The 17,371-nt window shown below is 40.9% G+C and overlaps 1 protein-coding gene across 2 annotated transcripts in view; it reads right to left on the reverse strand.

The window, feature by feature from the left end:
• Positions 1–17,371, reverse strand: part of LOC148332203 (alpha-1,6-mannosylglycoprotein 6-beta-N-acetylglucosaminyltransferase B-like) — an 82,511-nt gene that overhangs the window by 19,693 nt on the left and 45,447 nt on the right. For both annotated transcript variants that reach the window (XM_088303567.1, XM_088303566.1), the window contains 2 exons: positions 11,935–12,104; positions 348–479 (listed from right to left, as the gene is read on the reverse strand). In XM_088303567.1, the coding sequence (XP_088159693.1) occupies positions 348–479; positions 11,935–12,104 (302 nt within the window). The remainder of the gene's footprint in view (positions 1–347; positions 480–11,934; positions 12,105–17,371) is intronic.

Genomic DNA, 17,371 nt, shown 5'->3' on the forward strand with positions numbered 1-17,371 from the left:
ATGTCATTACTTTAGGTATGTGTTAAATATTGCAAATAATATTAAAATAGTCAACAGTTGGATCGCATATTTTCCCAATATCGTGTAGCTCTATCAAGTGGTATCCAGCATTATACAACAAGGTGCTCCCATAAATGTGAGGCATTAAGATTTTTTTTCTTTTTTCTTTTTTAAGTTGTACACACCAGTGGAAGTACGTTTAGCCAAAATTATGAAACATGTTTACTGAGAAACGGGACAACTATTTCATGCTGCACTTCTATTTTAACATTATTTACAGCTACTCTCTTCTTGACATGCAAAATAAGAGCAACAAAAAAAAAAAAAAAAAGAGGAGCGGCACTAACTTGTGTCTCTTGAGCGAGAGCCCCATGTGCTGCTTCATCTGCTGCAGGCCGTGGTAGTCCGTATAGATGAGGTCAAAAGGCAGAGGGCCAGTCAGCGGGCAACTGCCTCTGCCGGGGGGCACACCCAGGAAGCTACAACACAAAAGACATTTTTACAAATCGACTAATAATAAAATATGAAATAACAACCAAAATTTCAAGCATTCTTTGCAATCATGCTTGTTGTATACCCGTAGTATACCACTGCATGATAATTCAATTATCAAAGGTTACTGCCTTACAGGCATGTGTTGTTTGTCTCAAATTGCTGACAGCAGAAAACATTTATTTTATGGGGATGACTGCTTTTTGCTGAGTGTGCTGCATTTTGGGTGAGCGAAGCACAGTTGAGGAATCAGAAAAACTGAGGGTGGCATACGAGAGAGTGTGTTTGACTGACAGATGTTGGGAGTGATAAGCAGCAGCAGTCAGCGCAGAATATTTTCCCATAGAGATGCCGATCAACGCAGAGTTCCTGTCGTATGTAGATGTACCAACGAGCACTGGTGGAATATTTGAAGAGGCAGATGATTGGCTAATTGCTTTCAGGTCACGACCCTGCTGATTGGCTGCTGGTGAAGAGACCGACAGCAAATGTCAAGCTGCTGTCAGAAGGCTTGTCTGACAGCGGCCATGTTTTTTTTTTTTATACCAACAACAAGAGGAAATAGGGGGAGAATCCCGGGAAAAATCCAAAAATAATAATAAATAAAAAAATAAAATAAATAAATGCCAGCATTTTCCGTTCTTTAATTAGCTTGTCTCAGCAAGCCCAGCTTTGTTTTTTTTTTGTCATGGTATTCCTTATATTCTGATTCTGAACTTCTCCAGATAACAACCATTACATATAAATTGGTGCTGCATTTTTGTGTGGTATTTATAATTTATATAATTGTGACGTGATATTGGCTTAAGTCCTCACTGATGACCCAGGTACCAAATGCGTGACCTGACACGGCATGCACAGGTTCACCTGTGAAATCCTCATCAGCCAGAAATAGAAAACTTTACTGAAAGGTATGAAAGCATGTTTGTCCATGAGGCAGCATCACAAGCATAAAGCTTTTGGTCCAATCAAAGCAAAGCTGGGAGGGCACTGGCCTCTGGCATAACATAACACAGACAACCAAGATGAAAAAAAAGAGTATTGATGAGGACCCGGCTCGGTGGTACCTTGCAACAGCAGATGGTCAACTAATGGTGGGAAGCACCACGGATGTGTTGTCGCTCGTCTGTGTTTGTGCGTATTTATTCATACAAGCACAGCTGCTGCTTACGGGCCCATGTTACAAAACATCAGATCAACGCTCCATAAATTCACGCTGGCTGGATTGGGCGCATGTAAGCAGGCAAGGTGGACGCTATGCTGACAAATGCCATGCAAAATGCTTGCTCATTAAAACCTACAGCATACACATTCATGGAACACCTCATTATGGCTTACAATAGGTCTGCACCAACAAAGATAACACAGGAGGATGAATATAAGCAAAGGAATAAAGAGTAGCTGGGAAAATGGCACACAAACGCCTTCTTTTTTCCTTTCTCTTCATTGGCACTCTGCTGTTCTTTCTATTGTTGGTGAGCCTGAAAGGCAGTGAAGCTGATGAAACCACATTGAATACCTGTCTTAAGGTGAGTCGTGTGCAAAATAAACTACGGCTTCTTTTCCATTTTGCCATTGTTAGAGCCTGACGGAGAGTAAACAAGCAACTTTGTTCACGGCCAATGGACGATGTCCAAACATATTCCGACATACAATAGACCCTCTACATTTCAATGCCCAATTTGGAATATGACCAACATTTTGATTGCACATGGATGAATGTTACGATGCAGATTATGCGTAATACGCCCAGTAATCTATTAGGAGGGATATATAGTCACCTCCATGATCAGGGCCCCTAAAATTGTAGAATTTTATTGAAACAAGAAATAGAGTGTGCAGAAATTCCTGATCCGTGGGGAATTTTGATGAAATAATGTCATGGTAACATTATTGCCCATCAAATGAAAGATTTTACAACCGGGACAACTTCACCCCGGTGCATATTAATTCTATTCCCTTCATTTTGGATCCTAAATACAGAGATTAAAAGCAGACTGTTCGACCAAGATGGTTCCACTCCTGCTACCGTTTCTGTGCAGAAGCAGACAACGTGAGACAAATATAATGAAAAGGTTAAGGTTTTTGGAGCATACAAAAGATTCTCTAATGCTGTCTAAGTCAAGGCTCCAAAGTACAAAAAGCAACTAGTAATATTTTAACATAGCAGAAATACATCTTGCCTTGGTTGGTTTCTTCTTTTGAGTTCTCACATAAGCACACCATGTCAGCATTGAGAAGAAAGTGAGCACGTAGAACTAAAACAAGCAAACATTCAAATTGTAGATTGCGCACACAAAAAGGAGAATGCAATTTAATTCAAATGCTTTTTTGTTTGGTAATATACGAAAAAAAAAAAACACTTGCATGAAAGATTAAACTGCACACTGCCATTATGCATACCAACTGTCTGCAAAATGTGCAAATTCGGCCACGTCTAAATGCGAAACTAAGCTTTGACGAGCACACACTCATGGCATTCCTGGTAGTCCCATGCTGGGCCACAGTGGAGGCCAATTATCCACGTTGTCGAGGTCTCCAGGCGGCTGTGGTCAACAAGCACTCAGCGAACAATATTAAGTGAGAGGAAAAGAATCGGCACCAAACGTGAGAGTCGTCCGATCGTCATTCAAAGAGGATTTTGCTGCCCGTTCCAACTGCTAAATGGCTCTCTGTGGGTGTGACTGGAAATCAGTCGACCTTTCATTAAAGGGGACCTATCATTGAAAAAAATATAAGGAACAATTGATTTTTAGGGGCACAAGGTAGCATATTCTCAAAGAGGAAAGTGATATTTAACAAGCAAATTTGCTAAATAAATTCTCCCTCAATATTTTCACACCTGTTATCCCGGAAAATACCTTTATTCTCAAAATATCGCATTTTTTCTGTTCGTGTAATGTCTTTTATTTCATCCCCAAAATGACTTTCTTCATGCAGGGATGTCAGATTCACAGTATGTGATAAAAAAAGTTACAATCATTAAGCTTTTAATTGGCCCAAAGTAAAAGGAGGGAGGAGTAATCGCCTCACCACGTTTGTTTTTATTCGAGCACCTGCCCCTTTATGTAGGTAGAATGATCCGATGACAATTCATTTCACTATGAGGACCCTCAAGCTTGCCCCCTGGAGCCAGAGGAAACTCATTTGATAAAAATGAAGGCATAGATATATTAAATAGATATGATTTGATAGCTCGTGCATCATTGCGAAATAGTTTAATGTCACTTTCCAACTAAGTAAGATATCCATATATAGCAAGACGCCCCCCCCCATCCTTTTACTATGAATTTTACATGACTCACGAAAAGATGCAGATAGTTGCCTTTCAAGGCAAAATTTCTGGGTAAACCTAAAATGCACCACAACATTTTATAGGTGAACTTAATTTGACCTTCTGGATGTACTTTTCTAACTGTTTAATTTAGTACTTTTTTGCACAAGTTGCTGTTCTGTAACAAGGAGTCACAGAGTAAAATTGGATCCATATTTGATCCAAGACTCAACTATTAAATTTGCAAGGATGCCTACTTCTATTCAGCACTTTGTTAGAACAACAACTGATGCGAAATGTACTGAAACAGTGAGAACAGTTGGTCATTCAAAAGCTTTGAGAACATCAAATTAAATTCACCTGGAAAAGGTGTAGTGCATTTAGGTTCATCTTGAAATTTCAACCTAAACCCCAATACCTTACTTTTTATGAGTGTTTTTAATAAGTCCCTAGTGCCTTAAGTTACTTTATCAAAATTAGCGAATAGGTGAGTTATTCAGCAACAAAGCGAGGCTAGTTACACAGCCCTAAAAAAAAAATCTGATGAATTCATAGACACTAATTATTTTCAAACGACAGCAACTAGTGCGATGTGCAATAGATTCCATTTAATGTTTACTTCTCATAACTTTTACAAAATATCAATGGCATAAATACAATACACCACAGCCTAAGTGATGTGTGTTTTTGTCTGCATGCTGGCAGAGATAACTGAACCACTGCCTGAACAAAAGTAAATGATGTTTAATCAATACGCTCCGATTACCACGTTGAATCAGTGATAGTCGCAACACACACACACACGCGCGCGCGCGTCCGCGCACACACACCCATCACCAGTCATGAGCATAATCTAACACTCTTACATGCATGTAATCATCCATTTCCACATGCGCCTCTGATTACACCAAAGGGATAGCACTCTGTATGCATGGCAAGGTTTCTTTTAATTGAAACGCACACACAGACAGACCGAGCACCTCTGCTGACAGGCTCCAGTTATCAAGCGAGGCAGGTAGCCATGGATCAGGCGGCCGCGAGGCATCATACAAAGCAATTCAGGAACGAGGGAGAGAGGAAGAGTCGCAGTGGAGGGGATGAATCTGAGATGAAAGAGGTAAGCGCGAGGAGAGGCGGGGGATAAAATAAATACTCCTGTCAGAGATAATAAAATTGTCAGATGGAGAGCTACGGTGCAGAGGGGGTGACGTTGAGAGATGCGAAATGCGAGGGCAATGGGGGGGGGGGGAGGCGAAAGGTTGGGATGAAAGGGAGACTTGGGAGGTCAAGGGAGGGGAAACGCAAAGAAATTGGTGAAGAAAATGAGGAGGCAGAAATAGATTGACAAAAATCTTTTTATATTAACGGCGCAATAATAACCAAGATAGAGGAAGCCCCAAAGAGAAAGAGGAAACCATGGGTGGCAACTGACATAGCGCTTCAATTTGCTGTTTAAGTCGGCCAATTGTGGCGATTTTTACCCTGGCATCATTTCAGCACAGTCCCTATTAATCTGGAAGATCTCTCGGGGAGTAGAAACCCACACAGAAAAATAAACGCCATAGATCACACACAAACTGTAATTACAGCGACCTAGTGACACCGCTATTTTGTTTTGTATCTTCCCGAAGATCTGGATAAGGTCCATGCGAAAGGACAACATCAAGCTGGTTTTCCACAAAGCCAACTTGCATTATTGTTTGGAGTGAGCACTTATGTTATCTCCAAAGTGCAGGGCAAGTTTCATAATGGGGGGCGATGCCAGAAACCGGCCATTAAGAAGATGACACCCCAAAGAGACCGATTCGTTTTGTCACCCAGTCAACACTTGGCACCCATCGGCTATCCTCAAGACATTTGCATGGGGTGCCCTGACCTCAACCCCACTGAGCACTTTTGGGAACGGCTCGGACGTGCGGAATTGGGATAAATGAACCATTTAAAACAATCATACACAAGCTTTCTGGCATCATTTGAGTAATTGCCACGGAGCTAAGTTACAACAATCAAATATAGTTTCTTCTTTTTTGTGCTTATTTTACGAGAGGTATCTATTTGAAGTTGGCATCTATTAGTGAGGAGGCCATTTTATTTTCTTTTTTTCCTCAAATTAGACCTTTTCCGATCAACCTTGTGGCACTACCACCTAAATCTCAGAGTAAAATATTTGAGGATAGGCATTTACCGCATTGACTTAAAAGTCTTACATTTTCTCCAAAGACTGGAACGCGTCGCTATGTGAGTTACGCCACAATTTGTGAATGGATTGCGGATGCTTGGGCTAACGTTCCGGCTTGCACTGTTGTTCGAGCTTGCACAAAAGCCGTCATCATTTCTAAAGGAGCCGAACGGCAATGTGACTGACTCTGACAATGATGAGAGGGAACGTGGCATGTTAAATATTTCAATTAAGTACAAGTGAACTCCGTTTGTTCCCGCTGCCTTTTAAAGAACATACGTTAGCATGCATGCTTGCGTACGTTTTAGCATTCTACTGCATATTTAAGCTAGTGTATCTTTTACTATGCCTGCTCCCAATAATACGGTGAGCCTTATGTCCGTGTTAAATCCAGAAATAGCACCCGTAATACGGTCATGAAAATACAGTATTTTATTTTTTTAATATTTGATAGTTGGTCTTTATTTGGAAACATAACTATAGCAAAGGCAATTATGTCCACTTACACTGCTTATGTTTTCGTAAAGAGAAAAATGAAGGTGCCAAATGGGATCCTGTGTTTATTTGACGGCGGATGGACCCTCAATTTGATTAAAAAAATGGCTCAAGTTAGTCAAGTCAGTCTGTTAAGTGTGGAATTGGAGAGAAATGTTTATTTCCTCAAATGGACAACGCCTCCAAGTGTGATAATTGAGGCGCGGTGCCTTTTAGGCCACTATTCAAGGGTAAAATGAGAGATACTTTTGCAAATATCAGAGTCCACAGATACTTGTGAAGGGATGAAAGCTGTTGAACATAGGAGCAGGTGGATGAAGTGGGAGTATACTCAAGAATGTGGATGAATGTGGTGGGGAAAAAAAGAAAAAACCACTCATCAGCGAGTCATGTCAAGTCGAATGGGTTGACGGACCCTCCCTGCCCCCCACACGTATGAGCACTCAAGAGAAGCTACTCGATATCGATGTGTTTTGCAGACCATCAACCACCTTGTAGCTGCAATCTGCGAAGGAAAGAGAGCACTATTTCTCACCAAAATTGACCTGGCGTTGGTTGGAGTAAAATAACAACTTCAGAATCATTTGGATGAGACAGTGGCTGGTAATTGGGAGACAAGCATCGCTGTAGTTGCCATGGGGATATATTAGCAGCATGTATCAGTGGAGCGGCCCACACAGCTCTCGTGTCGGTGTTAGTGTTAACGTAATAGTGTATGCTCAGTGTGTGCCACACACCAAAAAAATGATATGGGAAGCAACTTGAACATTTTGCTTTTTTTTTTGATAAAATGTAATCTGGATATTGAAAAACCTCTCAAAAACTGCTTCAATAAAATGATGAATGTTGATTTCAAGACTTGATGCTAAACCACACAAACCCCAAAAATGGTTACAATCAAATTTGTTGGGACACTTTTATCCTGGAAATACAATAAAATGGGGACGTACCAAGCAAGGCTTTCGGTTGATCCCTTCTTAATGCGAAACGCCAATACATGCGATTACATTCACTTCCCCTTGCACGTCTTTATCCCGTTGTTTTTAATCATCTCCTTTTCTGTCTTCTCCTGGGAACATCTCATGACAAATAGAGCTAAAACGTGGGGAAGGAGGCTGATGAATGGATAATGTCAGGTTTACTGGCGCTCACTTTAATGTGTCCCCTGGCCCTGGAGACTTTCCAGCACCGGAGCACTGTTGGCCACTGCTTCTTATCCTCGGGAAAAAAAAAAAGATTGAAATGGAATGATGAAAAATAGAATCTCATAGGCATGCGGTACAGTCTTCCCCTCATTTGCCGTGGCAGTCTGTGGGGCTTTCCATCATGTTGGCTTAGAGTAAACCAATTTTGGCTTGTGTGGCGGAGGGATGCCGATCTGTCTGTGCCGCCAATAACTTCAGTACATTGGAAACCAATGCATTCTGGTTGAAGTCCGTGGTGTTCTGATTTTCATCCAAAATCATAGTTGGCAATCTTTTAAATTTGTTACAGTGAAAACTGGAACATCAAGAGCCAACTTTGTTGCTTAAATTTATACTCGGGCTGTGCGATATTGTTGTTGAAAATAATGATATCAATATTATTGCAATATTTAACATGTTAATAAAGAAATAACATTTTTATAAGTTGATGAAAAAACCCCCCAATATTTTCTTTTTAGTATTTTATTTTCTGTGTTCTACTAAGGTGCTTGTAGTCGAAAAATGTTTCAAGCCAGGCTGGAGGTGAAAAGCAGCGGAAATGGGGAAGTTGTTAACAAGCACGCTGATTTGAGCTCTGAGGGAAACAATTGGCCAAACAAGCTCCGGAGAAACAAGGAAACAAAAGGAGCATGCAAGCCAGAACAGTACGAGGTGGGAGAGGTGAAAAAAAAAAAATGTCATGCGGAGGTGGAGAGGAAGCTCGTGCAAATAGTTTGGAAGAAGACAAGTGTGGTTCTTTATGAATCTAAAACCTTCAAATTGCTACAAACTAATAATCCCAACAGCTAATCGTTCACTTATCATATTCACAATCACATAATTCAGATGTGGTTGTGTTCATAATTACCCAATAACACTCAAATTTATGTGAAGTTAATAACGTTTGGATGTTCTAATATGCTTTTCCTGACATTTTTGTAGTTGCATTGAACAACACAAAGGGAGCGGAGGAGCTCCCACAGCATCAGAACCTTCTTGTTCAAAGGTATCAGTCAGGAGAAGAGTACAAAAAGAATTTCCCGGTCATTACTGAAGAAGAAAACTGGTCAGGGAGTCTCCTAAGAGGCCGACAGCAACAATGAAGGAGCTGCAGGTTTGGCAGGTGCTGGATGTTTAGTTCTTCATCATCAAAATGCACTGAATTAATAATAATAAAAAAAAAAAAAAACAGTGATGAGGGAACTTTGTCAGTAAATAAAACAGCAGCACGTGCTCACACACCATCCACCTCAGTTCATTTGGCCACAAACTGGAGCAGCTGGAGTATGATATAGAGCAGGTGTAGCTCTGTCTCCCCTCGCTTTCACACTAATCCATCTGGGGTGCCTTTGAAATCTAATTTGCAGCAGCTCCATTTCCATCACGCTACTCTCCGTGAGCCCCACATTGTTATAAGAATGCACGATCAGCACAAAAAGGTGACGACGCAAAAAAAATGAGGCCTGCAATGTCCACTCTAGTTAAAAGGAGCAAGTGCATAATGAGGGACGGTCCAAAATGCCTGACAGAGGTATCAGCGACGGTCCGACACAAACATGCATTATTTTCACGTTCAAATTCAAAGGATGCCAACTCAGCAGTTTCCTTTTCTTTGCCTTATCCTTTATGGGTTTGCACGTATGCACTTTTTCGTCTCATCTCAGCCCGCCTTACGATGATGAGGCGTGCGACTGAGACAAATCTATCACAGAAACACAATATGTGATTAGACACCGGAATATAGCATTCAATTTAGATTTCTAGTCATTATAGAGCTCGATTCAGATCTGTAATGCTTTATCCGCAAGGCACTTCCTAATTGGCAAAAAGCCGAAAACGAGCAAAGAACAAGACTGAGGCAAATTGCGACAAAGTTGTTTTAGAAATGTACTAAAGCGGAAACGTGTCAGAGAGCAGCGCTTTGAGGAATCATCAAATCGCCACCAGATACCCGCCAACCGTTCAAAAATCTAAAGTACATTCTTGCTTTTTTTCAACCCCCTCTGATTCTGCGAAACCCGTTTAGCTCGAGGCCTAGCAGGTGGGTAGTGCTTCTCATCAGGGCATGGGAACCCCCACGATGACACGGCAAGATAGCGAGTCACTGGAGGCATCAAGTGCAGACATTGGAAAGTTGCTGTACAGTTAAGAATTTGATTGACAGATGGCCGTTACGCGGGGCGTGGCTTCAGCACAATCAGCGGACGCGCCCACAGTGTTTGAAACACCTTGATTTTTTTTTTTAGATTTTTAAAGCTACATTTAATGTTCTTGGAAAATTTTTTTTAAACCTTGAAAAATTTGGCAGGGTTGTTAACACGTCAAATTTTTTCAAGATTATTTTCACTTTACTCGGATTTCAATGGAGTCAGCCCAATATCTCTCTGCTCTCACTATCAAATGGTAGCCTGAAAATCCTTCATAGCAGCACGTAATAGGATTGTGTTTTTCTTCTAAACTGAAGCAGATGTCTGTGTGTGCTGTCAGTTCATAATGTATTAGGTACAGCCACCTGATAGCCGGGCGGGTCAGGGCACAAACTCGCTAATCACCCCCTTAGTGACCAATTACATATGTACACTGCACTCTCCACCGTATTTCACGACACTGGGCACGGTGCATCAATGCAAAAAGCGAACAACCAAGTTGGCTTCACTCACAAACTCGAAATAAATATCAGCGCAGCCCAACATAGCAAGATGAATGTTTTTTTTAATGCATTTGGGCATGTTGTTGTGGGCAACTAGACACACTTCCAAATCCGCACAACACCCAGGAAGAGATTCTCAAGAGTGAATTCAAGCAACCATGTCATCTTGAGAGACTGCTGCCAGCCGATATGTCCACTGAGAGAAAAGGGAAGCGGTCGGGAACAAATGTTGTGCTTCCTGCGTCATTTGTAAGGCTTTAAGTCAGACAACAGTGTGTGTGGTCCCTACAGACATCATTATATCGATCTTAACTTTATACCAGTGCCACTGCGAGAATCGATAGTGGCAGGAAGACAAAGGCGATTGGAGCGATTGATGCTGAACAAAGGATGCCAAAGCACAATGCGTGAATCACCCTCTTTTGCGCTTGCTTGAAATTACAATCGGGGAATGGAACCACTAAACATCCGTCATCCATCATCAGGATGTGAGCGGCTCGACAAGATGGGTGATTGATGACATTTAGGGCAGGAAAACAGATTTTGAATAGAATGTACAAAGCCAAGCCACAGGGATTTCCCCCCCCCCCCCCTCTCCTCAACAAGGGTACATTCACATCCATCCGTCAGCCTTCGTGTATGTTGGCACAAAACTTGCAAATGTCAGCAGAAACGTGGAAGCATGCTGACGCAGTGCCCACAAAAAGACGCGCGCTGACAAGACGCTGCGGACGGACGTCGATGCGGATCAATATTGCGCCAAATGAATCAACAAGCGGATACCGTTGTCTAATCTATGCCTGAAGAGGGAAGCTTGCCATTAGAGCACATTTAGTACATGGAGTGGAGTCTGTAAGACAACACCGATGACAGGAGGATTGTAAAACATCATTGATTGCTTGTCACAGCTGTCATTACAGGTCATTTTGAACGCGACAGTTATGCAGCTCTTTGAAGTTCAATCCTTGCTGTTCGGTGTGATTTATATACAGCGGGACTTCCTGCGCTACAGACAACAATACTGCTGTTTCCTTTTCCTCTTTTATGTGCAGTAGGTGCTTGTGCATCCAAAAACGGCAACCCTTTTACGTGTGCTATGATTATTTTAGTATAGTACTAATAACATTGATACCGTTTATCGTCTTGGTACCCTGTGTGATGTTCGACGGTGTGAAAAGGGTGCCACTGGTGGTACACAGGCTAGCTTGTGTTGCCCCGCAGATTTCCGCCGTTAGTATACCTTTAGAATGAACAGTGCGGGCGCCTCATGCTGTGTGAGTGAATGGGCTCTTCGAGTTGATTGAAAGTTGTAATAGCAAAACAGATCGCGAGTCGGTCCTGTGATGCGATAACCACAGAATCAACAAATCCACACCAGACATTCTTACCCGGCGACTGGTAGAAAATCTGAAATATATTCTTGCTTTTTTACCCACACTGGTTGAAATGTGTGGATCTGATTGCAGCTATACTTGTAATGCCATTTCCAAGGCGGACCTTTCAAGAGAAGCTAGGAGCCGAGGCTGTCCTATTTCTCTGTCCCACCTCTCCCTCTTCTCTATTCCAATCCAACCAAGCCTGGTAAATGGCACCATAACAATAAAATTGAATAGAAATTATTGTCAAGCAATACTGGCGGCACATGTTCTCAGCGACTCACCTCTGCAGCTCCTTGACAGACATGGAGATCTTGAGGTTGTGTCCCAGAACATGGAGTGTCGTGAGGATGTCGGCCCACTGGACCATTTCGCCGAGCGGACCCCCTTTAAGCACTTTGGGGCTAAATACGTCACCAGACTCTTCTGTTAAGAACCCCACGTGGATTAGAATCTGCAAGAGGGTACAGACACACAATCTTGTTAGTGTCTGCTTCATGTCAACAAGTTGAGAATAACATTAAAGGGGAAATTTTCCAAAAACATTATTTGCAATAATATGTTCCATGTGCCTTCCACTAGTCTAAACATGGCGTTCGAAATCCTCCGTTTTTTAGCCATCTCAGGGGTCGGCCATTTTGTCACTTTCTGTCAACTGAAAATGACATCATAGTTGCTCAGGGCACAGGTGATGACCAATCATGGCTCACCTGTTTTCTGAAGCTGAACCATGATTGGTCATTAGAAGTCGACAAAAAGTGACAAAATGGCTGCCCCCAGAGATGCCGAAACGAATGGATTATGCTGCTTAACACATATTCCACAAAGACAATATTAATCAGAATGCAGTGGATGTTTTATTGCCAATAATTTTTTGGGCAATTTTAAGGGAGGAGTTTTGTCAAATCTCACATTGTGGTCTTAATTCTGCATGTTCACCGAAGGTTAGAATGAGAAGTTAATGTGGGTAACTGCATACTGACAATACACAACATTCTGTACGACTGTGATATTTACTAATATAATAACCCAAGTGAAAATTGTTCGTTGATAATACTCAACACACAAAAAAATTAGTTTTGGCTGATCAAAAAGTGTGCACGTTTCTATTGTCATGCCTCAATTCCAACCTCTGTGATCCTCTATTAAAACATCATTTGTAAACTCTTGATAAATTGCAGAATAAAACAAAAACAAACAGACGATCTTAATTAAATATTCACATAATTGTTCACACATAGTTTGTTGAAAGCTAGCTGCTATTTTAATGCCTTTGGAGGTTAGAAAATTTGAATTTCAAATGGAAAAAGGAATTTGGCAATCCCCAGGGCATAACCTCCTCATGCTTAATCAAACAAGCCAGCGCAACGTTTGTATGTATGCGCGAGCATCTATTTGGCCTCTCCAAGGAAAAAAATATCACTTTTTTTGGGGGGTGCCTGCATAATCAATCAACGCATCCCAGCAAGTATGAAGAAACATGTCGTTTTTGAGACTGGATTAGACTGGGCCATGCCCGAGCCTTGCTCCGAGAAGTAATCCTGATTAGCCATCACAGCACGAACACCTCCCACTGCTCGCTTGCAAACAGGTCACGTTTCTTTCCAGTATGCATCCTCGATGAGTCTTGCTTAAGTCTACCTCATGCTACCCTTTTTTCCAACTTTAAATAATTCTGTATACATACAACGACAGTGAGACCTTTTAAAGCCCATGCTCTTGAACTGTGTAATGCCAAATCTCCTTGGTCCGCTACAATGCCGGAAATAAGATTTATGAACAGCTGGACCACTGTTGCCATTTTCGCTAGTTTATCTGTTGAAGTTAAGTTGGCAACACCACAGAAACGTAGCTCTTGCTTGCTACCTCGTTTGTACTAGGGTCCACATGAAATAAAAGCACAACTTTCAAAATAAAAGCACCACATATTTTACATTTTACTTTGACAAGATGGTCACTGTGCGGTCCGGACAGCGATTAGAGGTGGGCCGGATGTGGCCCTTGGGCTGTAGTTTGCCTAAATCTCCTATGAACTAGATAATTAACTCGCAATTGCACCGGATAAATGCTGATGTGAGCAAAGGCCCCCCCCCAAAAAATAAAAATAAATACATAAATAAAAATAAAAATCGCTAAATTCCCTTTAAAGGGTCTTTAAAATGTTACGTGAAACATTAGCATTTTTTAAGTTAAAAGAGCGCTACATCAAAAGATTAGTTTTTAATTTTTTTATTTATTTATTTTTTTAAATCGAGTCATGATTAATTGTTGTCAAGTTATTTTATGGTATGTGAGGTGGTATTTTACCCAATAAAGACATTTTTTCCCAAGTTTCAGAGAAAATGGATGTACAGTGAAAATTGAGTTTCAAATAAGCTATTGAAATTGAACATGCGTTATTTTTAATGGACTACTGTACATTTGACCACAGACTGCAGTGTGTTCAAGCTCACTGTACTGAAAACTACCCGGCCATCCGCGTAACGTGCAAGGCAACTGCAATCTCATGTAAACACGCACCAAACATGTATGAAAGAGGGAACAATAGTGTGCGTGCGTGCGTTCGTGCGCGCCTGTGTGTGTCAAGCGCCACGAGAGTACAGCTGGCATGAAAAAAATCGTCAGATTTAATAAGCCGGCGAGCTATCTTGGCTATTAGCTCGTGCTTCATAAAAAAAGGATAAGTGAAATTTAATTACAGTTATGGTGGCAGATGGCAAGAGTGACAACCCGTGGCAGCAGCGCCATTACTTTTCACGCTTGGCCGCAATGACACCACGTGGTGAGGCAGTACGGCACAAAAGTGGGAAAGTAGTTCATCTCAAGAAAACACAGAACTATACGACCTCTTTATCACAGTGAAGGAATCTATCGCAAGACAAGAGAGCAACTACGAGTTTGGTCCTTTTACTGTTTTAATGAGAAAGCTTGTATATTTGCTCCCTTAATAATTAAAATAAACTGTTGCTAAAGCTGCACTACTGCACGCATGTTTAAAGAGAGCTTGTTACATTTTGAAATCAATCAATCTGGATTACTGACTTGAAAACCTGGCAAAGCCATTGAGGGGATTGGGTGAAAAAAAATAAAAAAACGATATAAAACAACTCAATCTGGCTGATATTTTCGCCCGTCCAAATATGTTCATGTTTCTCAACAACATTTTTCCTACAAATAATCTCATCTTTAGTGCATAACATATAGCAAAACTTTTCTAACCTAATACAAGGCTTTGATGCATGTTTTTAAAGAACTTGTGTGTACTACTACCACGGTGCTTGAAGAAAATAATGAGCGGAATTAGAATAAATGGATTTATTACACGGGCCTGGTCCACATCAAACTGAACTATTAATGGTGTGTGTGCGTGTGTTTGTTTGGGGACCCTGGTTGAAGGTCAGTTTGATGGAAATGCACAGGTGGCAACACAAGCTGGCACTGTCAAACAGCACCACTACACCGTTAAATTCACCGTCTCTGATTTACCTTCATTCTAAAAATCTTGGCTGTTTTTCAATTTCCAGTACAGCCTCACAAAATCATCTTCTGCAACATGAGCCGTCTTTGACAATGAGGTTTAAGTGAGCAATTCTTGGGTTGTTAGACTACGAAATTATATAAAACACTTTTGGAACACCCTTTATATACTGTGTCTTTTAATTTCCTCCAGAAATAAATATCGATAAGCGATGGGAGATGAAATCATGTTCTTTATGAGAAGAGGTTCTCAGTAAATCGATTCGTAGGAATCATTGGTTTGGTTGCCGGACGATTGTGCTCTTACGTCATAAATGAGTAACCATCAATCATTAATATCATTATTATCGGAGTCGCTCTGTAGCTACACTAATGTAGCATTCGAGACACAAACCTTTCAGACATGACCATTCAACCCATGCTTAATTAACCTGTTCCACGAATATAACTAAAGCTGAGTGCAAATTGAGGGGGGGTGGAAGAAGTAAGGCGAGTTCGAGCCTCGGGCAGGACCGCACCGTATCACCACCGAGACAGAATGAGTTACAGAATTTGTATGGAAAGAGTGACTTTAGACATGCCACGCTAACATTGTATGAAAAATTTATTCAGCTAAATGTAACGGCAGCAACACTATGACATCACCTGCAAATACTGGACTGTATCTAATAGTGGGAAACATGGGCTTAAACAACACTGCACATTTCTACAATCCTTGGACATTCTCTATTTGTTCGATTGTATTTTATTTGTCTTCATTCCGTTTCATTATATTTTGACATAAAATGTGATTTGTGAATACATGTAGAAAAATATGAAAGAAAATATGCCGATAATTTCCTGTAATTATGCAAAAACACCTTTTGTATTATCATACGATGATACTCATAATGATACTGACATCAATGATATCATATTTCATTTGTAGTGTTTCATTTCTTTACCCCATAAGAACTGTTAAGAAATAGGATCGATAAGCCATACCGATAATGGAATTGTTCATAATTCCATAAACTTCAGCTTTACAGATGCCACGTCTCCTTGCGTTGTGGTCAAGAGGTTGGAGACAAAGTAACTTGGTTACATCTCTTAGTGGCTCATCCTGTTTTAAACCGATACTGTCCCAGATGTCTATTTGAGGTGTGGTGTCGGGTTATTTAAGTGGACGACATACCCACATTAACCTCGGGCACTTTGGCTATTTGAACTCGCACATTTGAGGAAAGATTTCATTTCCGAGCCTTGGCTAAATCCTCCTAAACCCTTTTACTCTCATGAATTTCCACCTAGAAACGTATTCTTCCACAAAATGTGGACTAGACTAGATGAGTCTGAGGTCAGCCAGGTTGCGAGAGATCAGACTCTTGAAGAGCCAAAACGCAATCAGCTTCCACAGATGCTTTAAGGTCACATGATAAAAGAAAGGTGAAGAGGCAGCGGATACACTGCAACTGGTTTGTGCAATAAGGCTCATTTCTTTGAGCCGTGAATAATTTCTTAAAGCCTCGAATGCATTCTGTGATGTCCTGAAATGAAGCAAAGAAACCAGAAATTAGCATTTTAAACACTCACTCTGTAATGTACCACAATTGACCCTGGCTTTTATTAACGGCTCTGAAAGTTACTTCCTAGATGCTTTTCACAGTTTAATACAGTAAATCCACCCCCACATAGACAGATACTTTCTTCATGCATCTCAGGCTGTATTCATTTATCACTTTTTGTCCTTAAGTGTCATACTTGATTTTTAAAACAGACACAAAAAAGGAAAAAGCAAATGCAAATATTGTAAACTTATTCCATTATTTATTATTATTTATTTCTGGGAGATGGACAAAAATCTCAACGTGTACCCGCGTCAAATGGAAGGTGTAAATGAGCCTTAAAGGTATGTGGCTTGTGTCAAGTCAATCACATAAAAAAAGTTCCAGGTCAAAATAAATGCAACAGTGCATCCTTGCAGTTTTCAGTGTCGCTTGGAGGAAGCATGAATTCATTTGCACTTTTATTAGTTTCAACACTTCTCTTCCTTAGGAAAGTCAAAGTTAGAGTCTGTTTCGCATTTTTCCGGACAGTTTGCCAATCAATAATAGGTTCTAATGTCACAATTGCATTGGTACCACACAGTGGCGAGCTGTGTGCGACTTACTTGACTTATCCATCAGCAATATCATGTTGCAATTATAGACACCATCCAAACACAAAAATGCCAACATGTAAATGTACCATTTATATCATCTGGAG

This window comes from Idiotropiscis lumnitzeri, chromosome 8, assembly GCF_059441095.1.
Source record: "Idiotropiscis lumnitzeri isolate Australia: NSW breed Sydney's pygmy pipehorse chromosome 8, RoL_Ilum_1.0, whole genome shotgun sequence".
NCBI classification, from domain to species: Eukaryota; Metazoa; Chordata; class Actinopteri; order Syngnathiformes; family Syngnathidae; genus Idiotropiscis; species Idiotropiscis lumnitzeri.